The sequence below is a fragment of the Grammomys surdaster genome, unplaced genomic scaffold, assembly GCF_004785775.1.
Source record: "Grammomys surdaster isolate TR1022 unplaced genomic scaffold, NIH_TR_1.0 1149, whole genome shotgun sequence".
NCBI lineage: Eukaryota > Metazoa > Chordata > Mammalia > Rodentia > Muridae > Grammomys > Grammomys surdaster.
The window spans coordinates 1,424,706-1,439,749 of NW_021605568.1; the positions used below are offsets into that span (position 1 = coordinate 1,424,706).

Sequence of the window (15,044 nt, forward strand, 5' to 3'; positions counted from 1 at the left end):
ACAGATGCTGAGCAGAACTGATAAAATAACTATCAACATAGCAGACATGCTGAGCAGAACTTGATAAAATATTTGCCAGCCATATATAAGACAAGGAATTAATATCTAGAAAAATAAATGAGAAAAATTAAACAACCTACACATCTGCCTATCAATAAGTGGAGCAACAAACTGGACAGCCCTCAAAATAAGACACAAAAGAAAATTGCCTGTAAATATGTTAAAGTATTTTAAATGTTTTCTACCTATCAATGAAAAACTAATTAAACATACTTTGAGATTCTACCTCAACCTTGTCAGAATGGCTACCATCAAGAAAACAAGTGACTGGGGTTGGAAAGATGGTTCAGTGGTTGAGAGTACTGGATGCTCTCACAGCACCTGGGTTCCATTCCCAGGACCCTCATGGTAGCTCACAGTTGTCTGTAACTCCTGTTCCAGCAGGATGGATGCTCTGTTTCAGCCTCTGGAGGTAATGCACACATGTGCACATACACACACACAGACAAAGCACAATGCACATAAAAATGGGTGACAATACATGCTAGTGAGAACGTGGGGCAAATGAACTCTTACCCAGTACTGTAATGGATATGAGGTATCAACTAAAGCATCTCCTGTGTAAATCAGTATGGAGGCTTCTCAAAGACACGAAGAATACAAGTACCATAAGGCAAAGCTGTATCACTCCTTGACATATACCCAAAGGGCTCTACGTTCTATTACAGAGGTACTTGCTTACCCATGTTTATCTCTGACCTTTTCACAATATCAAGGAAATGGAATCTGCTAAGATGTTTATCCACAGATAAATGGCTAATGTAAATGTGAGATACACATAATCAAATTTTGTTCAGATACAAAGAAAATTACATTTTGCCTAGAAATGGATGGAATAGAGAAAACACTGGGTTAGGTGAAGTAGCCCAGGCTCAGACAGATGAATACAGTATCTTCTCTGTGGATCCTAGACTCTAACTATTAAATTCATATGCATAGGCAAAAGTGTGAAAATGTGGGTAACCAGGATGGGAAACCAGAAAGAGGCCCACAAGACCTAAAAACTAAAACGCTTTAATGGAGATGACAACAGAACAAATGGGAAGGTGGGTGAGAGGGTAAAGCAGGCAGGGAGAAGACTCTACCCAAACCAAGTGTGTGACAACAGTATACGAAAGCATTTTCCTTAGAAATGTAATTTAAAAGTAATGTGTGTGTATCGCTCTACAACTTATCTGTTTTCTCTCTCCTCCCCATGCATACATGTACCTCTCATTTTGTTTCTATTGGAGTCTTCCCAACTCTGATATTCATTCATTACCCTCTCCCCATTCAACAACTTATCACTCATCCCACTCAGAGTGTTCCTGTAGTAAATTTTACTTCAACTCCAGCACACCCTTCTTCCTCCTTGTACTGAGGGAACAAACAAACAAAGAAACACACACGCGAGCATGCACACACACACACACGCACAGGCACGCACTTGGAGTTGGCTCAGTTCAGATCCTTAGCTCAGGAAAGATGTGAACTTAGACCACACTTCAAGAGGGAACTGCTGGCCATCGTAGGGACTGAACTTAGGACAAGGATGCAGCCTTGGGAAAGTGAGAAGAGGGAGAAGAGGTTAGGGCTTCAGTGAATTCTATGCAGAGGTTAGGGAAGAAAGAGCCAGCAGTAGACACACGGAGACCACAGGGAGCTCAGGGGTGGGAGTCATCTTGCAACTAAAAATGGAGATTCCTGGAAGGACGAAGAAGTCAGTGCAGTGGAGATCTGTGAGGAGACAGATGGCATGGACGTCACCCAGGTACCTGGAAGTCACGAGGCTGATTGTGATGAGACACAAGGAGGGAACAGGAGGCAACTGATGAAGCTGTTTTGTCCACAGAAGGTGGCCGAGCAAGCAGATGCAAGGTTTTACACAGAAGGCCGTTGTTGGAATATGGCCAAAAGAATGACCCATGGTAAACAATGCCTTGGGGAACTCTGAGAGAGGCTCCAGGAAAAAGGTGGAGGGCCTTTTACCTCAGATGCTGCTTTTTTTTTTTTTGGTTTTTCGAGACAGGGTTTCTCTGTGTAGCCCTGGCTGTCCTGGAACTCATTCTGTAGACCAGGCTGGCTTCAAACTCAGAAATCCGACTGCCTCTGCCTCTCAAGTGCTGGGATTAAAGGCGTGCACTACCACTGCCCGGCTGTAGATGCATTTTGTTTCTGGGAATGTTCTTGGATATGATGTCATGCCTCCTGTGACAAAGATTTACACTCAATTTATAAGACCTTTTTTTTTTTTCCTTTTCTTTTTGAGTTTTCAAGATAAGGTTTCTCTGTGTTACAGTACTGGCTATCCTCAAATTCACTCTGTAGACCAGGCTGGACTCAAACTCACAGAGATCTGCCTGCCTCTGCCTCCCAAGTGCTGAGATTAAAGATGTGTCCCACTATGCCCAGCTGACATGTTTATTTTTATTGGATGTTAGAGCACAGCTATGGAAACCAGTCTGTTGAAAGGCTATGCCAAATGCTGTCCTCAGTGTGCCCCGACTCTGTATTTGCCCTTCTGCCTTGTTCTCATGCTATTTCAGATATATTCTGTGTGCCAGTCAATTGTGATTAAATTGTTCTGTCCTGAGAAAGTCCTGGGAAAGGCTGCTCTATTAATATTTAGTATGTGCTTCCTGATGTTTACTTACATGTTTTTCTGAACTCAAACAACCTTCCTTGGAGCATTACTTTGTTTCATTTGTGTATAAAAATACACTGAAACAGAACTAAGACTGTCTACAGAGATTGACTGTAGTCTGCTCCATTCTTTAAGGTCCTCAAATACCAGGTCTTGTAGACAAGACCTGAAAAGGTCGGCATAGGTCATAGGAAGTATGCTAGAGGTGTGGCAGCGAGAAGGTAGTCTCCAGTCTTATCACATTCTCCAGCACTGCTGTGGAGAAGAAATGAGAAAGTATGGATGGGTGGGTACATCCAAGGTAGATTCTAAATATCTGCAAAGAAGATCTAATCAGTGGGAGATATCAGATCAGGAGTCTTGATGGGAATTTAAGTTCGAAATGCTCAAAAAATGGGGCACGATGGTTAATCTTGTCTTCCTCCACCTAACAGGATACCTACATTGTGCTCCTCACATCCCTCTGTAATTCTAGCTGCAGGAGATCTGACGCCCCCTGCTGGAATCTGCATGCACCTTCACTCATGTATGTACATCCCCTCCCATATAAAATTAAAAATAAATCTTTAAAAAGTAGCTAATGCCATGTGGCTTTAATGCCAAGTTAAAGAAGCAAAGATTGCAATTGTCTTGAGTAGGTCTTTCATACTTTGTTAAGACTAGGTTTGTGCAGGGGCTGGAGAGATGGCTCAGTAGTTAAGAAAACACTCTTCCTGAAGACCAGAGTTCAGGTCCCAGTACCCACACCAGGTGGCTTACAACTCCAGTTACAGGAGAGGATCTCATGCCGTCTCCTGAGGGCATTGTACTTATCTGGCAATACACACACACACACACACACACACACACACACACACACACAGTTAAAATTAATTTTAAAATTTTAAAAATGTTTGTGCATAATACACATACATTAAGCAGACATTTCTTCTATCCTTTTGCAATGTATCACAATGTGAATTGTAATTATCACAATGTAAATGTAATTAACTGTTGTAATCCTTTTTTTTTTTTTTTTACATTAGGGACTACTCAAAGACTAAATATTCCTCAAGAGGCTTAGCGTGGCATTGGCTGTATGCAGAATAGTTACATCAGGTGGAATTCTGACTTTGTTACTGTACTGACTTAGATAAATTCACCATGACAGATGGAGATGTGGTTGGGGTCATGTTGACAAGGTGTGGACTTGTGATAGTTAATTTTGATTGTACATTTGACAAGGTCTGGAATTAAGAGGCAACCCTCACCAGGCAGTGGTGGCGCACACCTTTAATCCCAGCACTTGGGAGGCAGAGGCAGGTGGATTTCTGAGTTGGAGGCCAGCCTGGTCTACAGTGTGAGTTCCAGGACAGCCAGTGCTACACAGAGAAACCCTGTCTCGAAAAAACAAAAAACAAAACAAAAACAAAAAAGAAACAACCCTCAAAGTGAGTCTGTGAGGATATTTCCAGATGTGTGTGTGTGTGTGTGTGTGTGTGTGTATAATAACTGAGGGGAGAAGATCTTGAATGAGTGGCACTTTCTGATGGATGGCTCAGATACAAAAACATTTGAGGAAAAAAGTGTTGCTGGCCCACTGGCCTTGCACATTACTGCATCCACCTTTTTTTTTTTAAAACAAAACAAAACAAAACAAAACAAAACAAAACAAAACAAAAAAACAAGGTCTCTGAGTTGTTGTAGCCCTGACTATCCTGAAATTCACTCTAGGCCAGGCTGGCCTTGAACTCAGAGTTCTGCCTCTGCATCCCAAATGATGGGATTAAAGACGTGCACCACCACTGTCCAGCTGAAGTCATCCATCTGTAATGACATTAACTTCTGCTTTTTTGGCCTTCCATTGTGTTCTGAAGATCAGAATTTTCTATGGAACTTCCAGTCCTTTGAGCACCAGACTGGGCCTGCTGAGGCATCCAGTTTCATAGGCTGTGCAACTACTGTTTTCTCTTCAGGGCACAGATGGACATTGTTGAACTATCCAGGTTCTTTTGATTGTAAACTACTCTAACAAATTGTGTGTGTGTATGTGTTGCTCTCACATGTGTGCACATACCATTGGTTTGTTCTACAGAGCTCTACCTGATTAGGAGAGTTGGCAGGAAGCAGCAGGACTGTGATGCAGAGAGGAAGGGGGTCCTGAGAGGACGTGGATGACAAGGGTTAATACAGATTGGGGGAGGAAAAGGGGCTGTGGGAGAAAGCAGCATTTGAATTGATGGCTTTGGAGGTGACACCCTTACAGATGACACTGAAATGCCAAGTGCAACCCTGGCAGTAGGAAACCAGTGCAGCAAGGGGCACTGGGAATGAGGCAAGCATGGAAGTGTTGCCACTACTGGTGAGCCCAGAATGGTCCCTGGTGAAAAAGACACAGTCAGGCTGGGATGCTGCTCAGTGGCCGAGAGCTGGCTTCATCTCAGTACCACAGACAAAACCAAAAAAGCTCAGCTACTGCTCAAATTGGAAAACAGACTCCACTGATGCATCTTGAGAGTGAAGAGCAATAAGAACACATAGGGCTCGAGGAGTTTAAGGGAAGAGATATAACTCACATCTCTGCCCATCAGTGTCCCTAGGCAAATGGCAGTCCAGAGAAGTACAGACACTAGCACAAGGACAAGGATGGGCTAGGCAGGGGCCAAACCTTGGGCACTGTAAACTCCTCAGTGGAAACTGAATGGACCAGGGCTGTCCCTGCTCTGTGCTGCCCATCCTGGGAGCTTCTGAGTAGAACAGATTCACATAAATGAGGGGAAGAGACCTCAGACCATGAGTCTTGATCATAATGTGACCTAAAGCAGGCTGGGAACAAGGAAGGGAGGAAAAGAGAAAGGCCTCGGATCCTGGAGAGGCAGACAGAAGTGGAGTGGATGCTGGGGATGAGAGAAGGGCTCCCTTCATCTTCTCTCACTTCTCTACTGTCCTGTGTTCCAGGCCTCTCCTGACCCAAGTCCCACAAGCACCTTTCCAAACACGATGGGAACACATCTACCCAGAGACTTACCTACTGCCACACTCACCAAGGCCAAGTGACCCCAGAACCAGCTTGGTTTAGGGGGCTGAGGGAAGCAACGAAGGCGGCTGCAATTGTCATAGAAGGCATAGATCCCGGCCAGAATTCGGGCTAGAATCCAAGCGGCCCCTCCCAGCAGCAGTAGATGCCACGGAGAGCCAGTCAGGGGCCCCATTCCCAGCCAGGACAGACTCAGCTGTAGCATCCTGCAGGGCAAATAGGTAGAGGGTGAAATTCTGAAGCTCCGGAGAGGGGTGGGGACGGGCCTGTTTACTGGATAGGAATATAGCTAGCGATATACACGAGAGGACTTGGGGCCAGGGCAGGGAGAAGTGCAAGGAACGAACATTGAGAGAGAAGAGGAAGAACATAAGAAGGGACAACAGGCAGAACAGTTAGCATTCTAGAAGGCCTCAGCCTGAAGCATAAACCATAGGTGCAATTTCCAGGAGACCGAAAGTCTCCAAGGTCAGCAGACTCCCTACAGACAACTCAGCTGTGGGTAGAGCTCTCCCTGTCTGAGCCAGAACTCTCCTTGCTGCCTCCCAGCCTGGCCCCTTTTCTCATGAGCAGCGAGTCTTCCACAATCACCTGTCTTCTCTGAAAACGGTTAGTCCCTGGTTTCCGACCTGCCGGAAGTTGTATGGGAAGCTGAGCTGGGCTGAACCAGCCAATCCCCTCCCACTCCGCGCCTGGGCGGCGGCCAAAGTGAGTGGGGGTGGGTCCAACCTTAAAGAGAAGGAACTAGATTGAGACTCTCAGGCAGGGCATACTCAGGATTTAACATCTTCTGCCTGAATCAGACAAAGGAGTCACGAGATTCCGAGTTTAGGAGTGCACCTGCCCTCCAACGGCTAAGGGGTGGTAGATAAACCTCTCTAGTTCCTCTGCACAGCAGTCTGGGCAGCAGCATGCAGAACTGGGAGGCTCCGAAAGGCCCCAAGAGATGCACAGCCTGGCAGAGATCAATTTCTTCCTTCTTGAACTCAGGTCCTAGGTAAACCGAAGGCTCTCAGAGCAGGAATAATGCAACCCTGCTGGAACCCACTGGGTCAGAGAGTATAGATTAAGCTCATCTGAAGCTGAAGCATCAGAAATCTGAGGGAAAACATGGGGGTTAGAGGTCAGGCTAAAGAGGGGCCGTGAGCAGAGGAGGTACAGGCTGGAGGGCAGAGCATGGGCCGATATCATAGATACTCATTAAATATTGGGGTCGGGCAACTATTTATTTATTTATGTATTTATTTACTTATTTATTTTCTGGTCATGTTTGGTTCTATCCTAGGTGTCTGGTCTATCCAGCCTCTGAATCCTGGCCCTCCAGGCAGTGTCAGGCATGGGTTCCCTCTCATGGTGTGGATATCAATTTGTACCATTAACAAATTGCCCATTCCCCCAAGTTCTGTGCCACCTATTCCAACACATCTTGCAGGCAAGACAAATTGTGGACTGGCTTTGTGGCTGGCTTGGTATTCCAAGCCCTGTACTGGAAGCCTTGCCTTGTTATAGAAAATGGCTGGTTCTGGCTCCATATGCTAGGAGTTGTCAGTAGGGTTGGCCTCAAGGGAGTTGTACTAGGTTTCTACCTTGCCCCCGAAGTGCCCCCCATTCCAGTTATTTCTCCCTTCCCCTCCTCATCTGATCCTTCCTGTTCTTTCTATCTGCCCCCAATCCACCCTTGGAATCTACTCTATTTCCCCTTCCGAAGGAGACCCATCTGTCCCACTTTGAGCCTTCTTTAGCATCTCTGGGTATGTGGATTGAAGTGTGGTTATCCTTTACAGCTAATATTCTCTTAGAAATAAGTACATACCTTGTTTGTCTTTCTGACTCTCGGTCACCTCTCTCAGGAATCAGACAATGTCTGTAGCCATGAGGAGGATCACAGGTTCAAGTCCAGCCTGGGGTTTGTGGGAGAACTTGTCTGCAAAACAGTCTACGGAGATGGGTGGGGTGGGGTGCATGTTATGGTGGGTGTGTAGGGAACTCCACACAGAATCCTGAGGGCATACTGAGGGCAATTTGGATTTGGAAATTCCTCACCCAGTCTCTCTCCTTAAGTCTACTACTTTCCTCTTACTGTCTTCCTCCCTCCTCCCTCCTCCCTCCCTCCCTCTTTTCCTCCCTTCTTTCCCTTCTTCTCTCCCTCCCTCCTTCCCTCTCTCCCTCCCTCCTTCTCTTCCTCCTTACCTCTAGGTTGGGTGATAACAACTTACAAAAAACCCTGACAAGCACCAATTATCCCCACCTAGAAATGGAACACTTGAAGAAGGGTACCTTGGGGACAGGAGAAACAGCTCAGTGGTTAAGAGCACTGGCTGCTCTTCCAGAGGTCCTGAGTTCCATTTCCAGCACTCACAACTACTATGGGATCTGATGTCCTGTGGGGTCTATTGCCCCCTTCTTGTATACAGATGCACACGCAGATACAACACTCATATACATAAACCACATAAAATCATAATAATTGTTGTTGTGTTTTATAAAAAAAAAGAAAGAAAAGGAGCCAGAGATATGTTTGGTAGAGGCACAATATAGTGTAGGGGAAGGGGGTGACTCTGAAGGCCCACGCTGAGGTATCCCTTCCCCGAGGACCAGCCATAGGACGGATATAGTATGAAACAGAGTTTATTTAGGGCATGGGGGGGGGGGTTGAGGGGGGTTTGGAGAGCCAGAAAAAGGGAGAGAGGGAGGGAGAGAGAGAGAGAGAGAGAGAGAGAGAGAGAGAGAGAGAGAGAGAGAGAGAGAGAGAGAGAGAGAGAGAGAGAGAGAGAGAGAGAGAGAGAGAGAAGAGGACTAGAGGCTGGCCATGAACATGTGGAGAGAGAGGGGAAAGGGAGTGGGGAGAGAAGCAACAGAGGGAGAAGAGGGTTAGAGAGCAAGAGCGTGAGGAGGGACAGGTAGCCTCCAATTATAGTGAGTCAGGCATATTGGCTTCTGCCAGGTAGCTGTGGGGCAGTCTAGAAGGAATGCTAATGCTAATAACAACAACAACAACAATAATAATAATGGAAGGGTCCCTTGGGAAATGGATCCTTGTACAAATCAGCCCATTTCCCACTATGGCAGCAAACCATGTTTCTTTTCCCTAAAGTGGAAATTTCTGGTTTCTTTGGGGACTCGGTTGTGTCATGTAATGTTTTTCTGGAAACTGTCTTATGAGAGGATGTTTTTGCCGAAGGAGACACATGGGAGAATGTTTTACTAAGAACGGACATGTGGTGTTTTTCTGGAGGCAGCCTGGGAATGCAATGCTCTGCTATAGCAGATGCTTGTGAGAACATGTGCTGTTTGGAAAGACTATAAATATAGCCCAATGGACAGTGGCCGATGCTGGGTAGTATTGCTACACCTTGCCATTCTTCACTGGTCATCGTCGGGTTTTGCTGACACTGATCTTCACTGATGACACTGGGTGGTATTGGTATGTCTTATCATTTGTTGTTGGTCATAGTTTGCCATGACTCCATATCAAGAAACACACCAAAAGACGTCTGGTGGTGTTCTGGCATCTTCTTGCTTCATCAGCAATAGGCATAGCCTCGCAGTTTCTTCTGGATCAACCTGCCATTTGTTCCTGATTCGTGAATGGTGTTTGCAAGTAGACAGATCTGAAGCTGCTGATTCATGTGAACCGAATTGCTGATATCCTGACATGCAGAGCAGATTTGCTCCAAAGAAGTATTTCTAAACAGGTCCACATCCTCCTTTGCCCTATTAACCTTTCCTTTCCACTACCTCTGGTGGATTGGTGGGCTAGAAGGGAGGTTAAGGCATTTAAGAACCCTTATTAAAAGTAGTTTTTGAAAAAGTCTAAGCTTACATTTCCCATTGTGTGTTTTCTGTATTAACTTGGTTAAATGACATTACCCAGTTATTTAATGAAAAGGACATCTAGGTATGGCTGTGGGAGGGATTTGTAGTTTGATGGATTGAAGAAAGAGCCACTACAGCTTCTTAGCAGGGGAGAGAACACACATACACTGCTTCTTGGCAGCAGGGGGAACAGCCTCTGTGGGGCTGAATCTTGACAGCTTCCTAGAGGCTCTTTTTATTGTCATACACGAGGCACCTTTAGTAAGTCAATTTCTGAATACCAAAACTTCTTATCTGACCTAGGGGTTATCTTGAAAGATCCATCACCTAAGCAATTCTCAGCCATGGGAGACTCCCTGGTGTGTCAGGCCTATCTCTGAACTAGGAAGTGCAAAGGCTCCGAGAATCCTTCAAAAGAACAGCCCCATAAATTCTCAGATAACAATCACTGACAAAAGGCTACTTTAAAGTTTAGGAGCCATCATTTCCTGCCAGATACAACAGTTCTGCTAAAATTCTGTAGCAAGTTTGTATTTAATTTTCTTTCTTGCATTATTTTTTTCACTTGTATGTGTGTTTGTGAGCAATCATATGAAAGTTACGGGACAGTTTATAGGAGTACGTTCTCTCTACCATGTGGATTCACAGCATTTATTATGCACAGCTCAGGAGGAGGGGTTAGCTGGTTTAGGTTTGGAACAGTTTGAGGTAGAATCCATATCAGGGAGGAGGAAGCTATGGTTGACAGTTTCTGAATACACTGGTTTTAGCTAGTGAAATTGTTAGTCAATACTCACATATAGAGCAGATATTTGCCATCCCTCTGAGCCTCACCATTTCCATGGGTCTGTGGCCTTGGGGTCCTTGAGGAGGCTGTGCTCTATTAATAACCACACACAATCAGGACTGTGTTGGCTCTCTGCACCCCAACCTCAATGCCACCCCCCCTTTTTGTCACTATGAAAAAAGTAACTAATATAGTCAGCCTTCTGTTACTATAAATAAAATACATAAAATGAACAATTTATAGCAATGTTTATTTTGGCTCATGGTTTCAGAAGTTTTAGGCCATAGTGATCTTCCTTTATTATTTTGGGTCTATGGTGAAACAGAGCATAATGGGAGGAAATACAGTAAACTTCTTTTGGTGGCTGAGAGAAAGGAGAACAAGCCTGAGGATTCAGCACGCCCCTCAGGATCCCACTAGTCTATTCTCCACCCATGGGACCTCACCTCTTACAGCTCCCACCTCCACCCATATGCCACTACCAGCTCACAACACAACCTACCTGCAACACAGGGGCCTTGGGGAGTGTGCTGGCTAGTGTTTGTCAGCTTGACACAAACTAAAGTCAGCTGGTAGGAGAGCACCTGAACTGAGGAGGTGCCTCCGTCTCATTATGCAATGTCTGTGTGGCACTTTCTTGTTGATTGATGTGGGAGGGTTTAGGCTACTGTGGGATGGTGATCCCGTGAGGCTGAAGGAAGGTAGTTCACTGTGAACCCAGAGAGCAATCCAGTAAGCAGCTTTCCTCCATGGTTCCTGGCTCTGTTTCTGCTTGGGTTTCCGTTCTAAGTTTCTTAAATGATGGTCTGTGTTTGGGATGTTGTTTTCAGGTAATGTTTTATCACAGCAGCCAAATGTAAGTAAAACAGGGCACATATAAACACTAAAAATCAGGGTTTGGGATAAAATTCAGTTGGTAGGATCCTTGACAAGTAAGTATGAGGTATTGAGTTCAATCTCCAGCAGCACATAAAGCCAGGCATGGTGGTTACCCTGGTTGTTGTTTCCTTTAGTTTTATTTTTCTGTCTACTTGACACAAGCTAGACTTATCTGGGAAGAGACATCTGAATTGAGAAAACACTTCCACCAGATTGCCTGTAGGGAAGTCTGTAGGCCAGTTCTTGATCAAGAACTGATGTGGAAAGGGCCAGCCCACTGTGCCATCCATCCCTGTGCAGGTGTGTCCTGGAGTGTACACAAAGGCAGACTGAGAAAGCCATGAGGAGCAAGCTAGTAAGCAGCATTCCTCTATGGCATCGGAAGAAGGTAGTAAGGAGCACTCCTCTGCGGCCTCTCTTCAGTTCCTGCCTTGAGCTCCTGTCCTGATTTCCTTCAGTGATGGAGTGTGAACTGAGAGCTATAAACTGACATAAAGCCTTTCCTCCCTGTGTCACTACAATAACCCTATGACAGTGGTGCATAATTGTAACCCCAGGCTTTAGGAGCTGGAGATAGGAGAATAAGACATTCAAAGTTAAGGACCAGCTAGATATCTCAGCTGGTAAAATGCATATCATTAAACTGATTCACTGAAAGTTTATCAAAATACCACCTGGGTACCACCCACCACCCCAATACAAGAGCAGCACTTAACAGCATTCCAAGGGGATAAAACTCAAAGTTCATCTGCCTCTTGATTGTGCTCATGATTCAAGGCCTTTGGTGATACGTAATGCTCCCCTCATATTCTGATGTGGATAACTGTGGACTGAAAACAACAAAATCAAAGGTAGATGCCACTTCAACATATCCACAAGTAAATTATGCTCATTTAAAATCTCACTTAAGGGGCTGGGGAGAATAATGTGAATAAAGTGCCCACTTGCCTTGTATTCATGGAGCCCTAAGCCCAGTCCCCACAACTGGGTGGGATGGTGGATATGTGCAATGCCAGCACCAGGGAGGTGGGGACAGGCAGACCCAGCACTGGGGAGGTGGGGACAGGCAGACCTTTAGAACTCTCTGGCCAGCCATGTGTAACTGTCCAGCTCTAGGCCAGTAAAGAGACCTTGTATCAAAGGAGGTAGAGAACACACTGAGCATCTGTGCACTAGGCTGCCCTCTGCCTGCCCACACATGCATAAACATAATACACATCTAAGCAAACTCCATCCAACCCTCTGAAAACAACAAGAACTTGCTTAGAGTGTACAAGGGCACAGGCCTGGGCTTAACACAGCACTGCCGAAAAGACTTATAAAGATACCGTATGAGAACAGAACACAAGAGAAGAAAAGAACATAAAGCACATTTTTGTTCTGAAGTTAGGAAAATGTAAAACTCTGGATTTTATTTATTTTTACTTTTTTGAGACAGGATCTCACTATGTGTGGTGGTTTGAATATGCTCGGTCCAGGGAGGTGTGGCTCTTTACAGTATGTGTGGCCTTGTTGGAAGAAGTATGTCACTGTAGGGATGGGCTTTGAGACCCTCCTCCTAGCTGCCTGGAAGTCAGTCTTCTTGTGACCTTCAGATCAAGATGTAGAACTCTCAGCTTCTCCTGCACATGCCTGCCTGGATGCTACCATGCTCCCACTTTGATGATAATGGACTGAAACTCTGAAAATGAAAGCCAGCCCTTAAATGTTTTCCTTTTTAAGAGTTGCCTTGGTCATGGTGTCTCTTCTCTAACTAAGACACTATGTATCCCAGAAACTCCTCAAACTTTCTGTGTAGCCCAGGCTGGTCTCAAACTCATGTTTCCCAGTCAGTCCTTCAAAATACTGGGATTACGGATGTGTGCCCAGCTGAAGTCATTTTAATTACTTCCCAGTAGGAGGGAGAAAATCAAATTCCAGAAGTGATTTGATAAGGGAAATTCTGCAGGTGCACGTGTGCACTGATTTGCCCACGAGGAGGTTGGGGGTTGACATCAGGTTTCTTTATCTATCTCTGTCAACCTTATTTCATCTGACAGACTCTCACTGAACCTGGGGCTCTCCTACCTCATCCCCTGCTCTTTTACTTTTCCCAGATAGGTAGGATTTCTCTGTGTATCACTGGCTGTCCTAGAATTTGCTCTGTAGATCAGGCTGGCCTCAACAAGTGTCAGGATTAAAGGCACTGAAGCTTTCTGATTTCACAAGATTGAGTAGCCAGTCAGGCCCTGGGATCCTCCTGTCTCTCCCACTGAGCCACCTTCCCAGCTCCAAAAGGAGTAAGTGGGAACCTGAAAGGACATCACCACACAGGAAGCCTGCAAGTGTGATGTCATTTTAAATTTAAGCTGTTTTACTGGTCTTGGACATCACAAGCCTTCGATGTCATTTAACATCTTTGTCAAGGGCTCCCAGACTTCACTCCTGGGAAACTGCCCTTGATTTCTACAAATTCTTCTTCAGTTTGGGCACACCAAATACAGTGGCACACTCTTCTAAATGCAGCACTAAGGTGGTGAGGTCTCAGCAGAAGTTTGCTGCAAATTTGAGGCCAGCTTGGTCCACACAGTTGGGTCTAGGCAACTAAGAGCTATATGAATAGGACCTGGTTTCAAAAACAAAAGAAAAATGCAATGTTTGCTTCAGTGTCAGAACCTCAAACCGATTCCCTCCTTTGTTTAGACATCTACTGTGGCTCTTACAGGATAGTCTATGCTTGAGCTCAGGGAGGAGCCCTTTGGTTACCTAGATGGCAGGAAGGCTCTTGGACCCAAAGGCACTAGCTTGGTTTCACAGCGCCCCCTGCTGGTACTTAGTGAGGTTCGCGTATAGGCAACAGCTCTGTTGATTCTGAGATCCCGAGAAGGTGGGTGGGTGGGGCGGTCCCAAGCCAGGTGTGGAATCAGCAGCTCCACCCGCAGCCACAGCCCGCCCTCTGTGCTCAGGATCAGCTCCGGCTCTTTGTGATTTGGCAGGACGCAGAAGCGCAGCAGCGTCAGTGCCAGCGCTATCTTCATCGCCCTCATGGCTCTACAGGTTTTGAACTTGTCAGTCAAATAATGACATGGATCAAGAAGCCAGGCATAGTACACATGTGTAATCCCCCCCGTCTGAGATGGGGGAGTATAAGTTTAAAATGAACCTGGGCTATGTATCTCAAAATAAATGTGAAACATATCTTTAGATAAATATATATGTAGATAGGTATTTTACCCTGGACAAACAGTTCATAAGGAGGAGCAGCTTATTTTAGCTCTTGGTTTTAGGCCATAGTCGGCTGATCCCTTTGGTTTAGGCCCGTGTTAAGCAGAGGATCATTGTGGGAAGCCCAAGAAGGGGTCAAGTTGCTCAACTCATGGTGGCTGGGAAGGAAATAGATAAACGTTCATGCTTGGTTGCTTAGGAAAGGGCTAGAGTTCTAACACTGGCTTCAAGGGCACATCTTTCAGGACCTTACTTCCACCCAGCGCCCGCCAATTGCTAAGTTTCCATCACCTCCAAATAGCATCTGAGGACCATATCTTCATCACCGAGCTTTGGTATTTAACATCCAACCCCAAACTAAAAATCAAATCATTGTATTATCCAGCTATACCCTTCTAGATATACATAAAGAGAATAAATGTCAGCATATAACTAAGATTCCTGTACACACATTTACTGCAGCATTGACCATCCAAGTGATGGCGTCAGCCAAGGAGCCTAGCGGTGGAGGAATAAACGGATAGAATATATGTGGTATTTATGTACAGTGAAGTATTCATTCACAACAAATGTTGTTTGCAGAAAAATGTATGAAATTGGAGATCATCATGTTAAGTGAAATGAGCCAGGCTCAGAACAACAGATACTACATGTTTGCT

General features: G+C 45.3%; 1 protein-coding gene across 2 annotated transcripts in view; it reads right to left on the bottom strand.

The window, feature by feature from the left end:
* Positions 1-6,327, bottom strand: part of LOC114634923 (cytochrome P450 4F6) — a 17,463-nt gene extending 11,136 nt beyond the window's left edge. Inside the window, exons 1-2 of one of the 2 annotated variants that reach the window (XM_028783531.1) lie at positions 6,291-6,327; positions 5,707-5,905 (exon numbers count right to left, since the gene is read on the bottom strand). In XM_028783531.1, the coding sequence (XP_028639364.1) occupies positions 5,707-5,904 (198 nt within the window). In that variant the 5' untranslated portion in view covers position 5,905; positions 6,291-6,327. Of the gene's footprint in view, positions 1-5,690; positions 5,906-6,290 lie in introns of those variants that run through there. The other variant, XM_028783533.1, reaches the window with a different exon arrangement.
* Between the last annotated feature and the right edge of the window lie 8,717 nt (positions 6,328-15,044).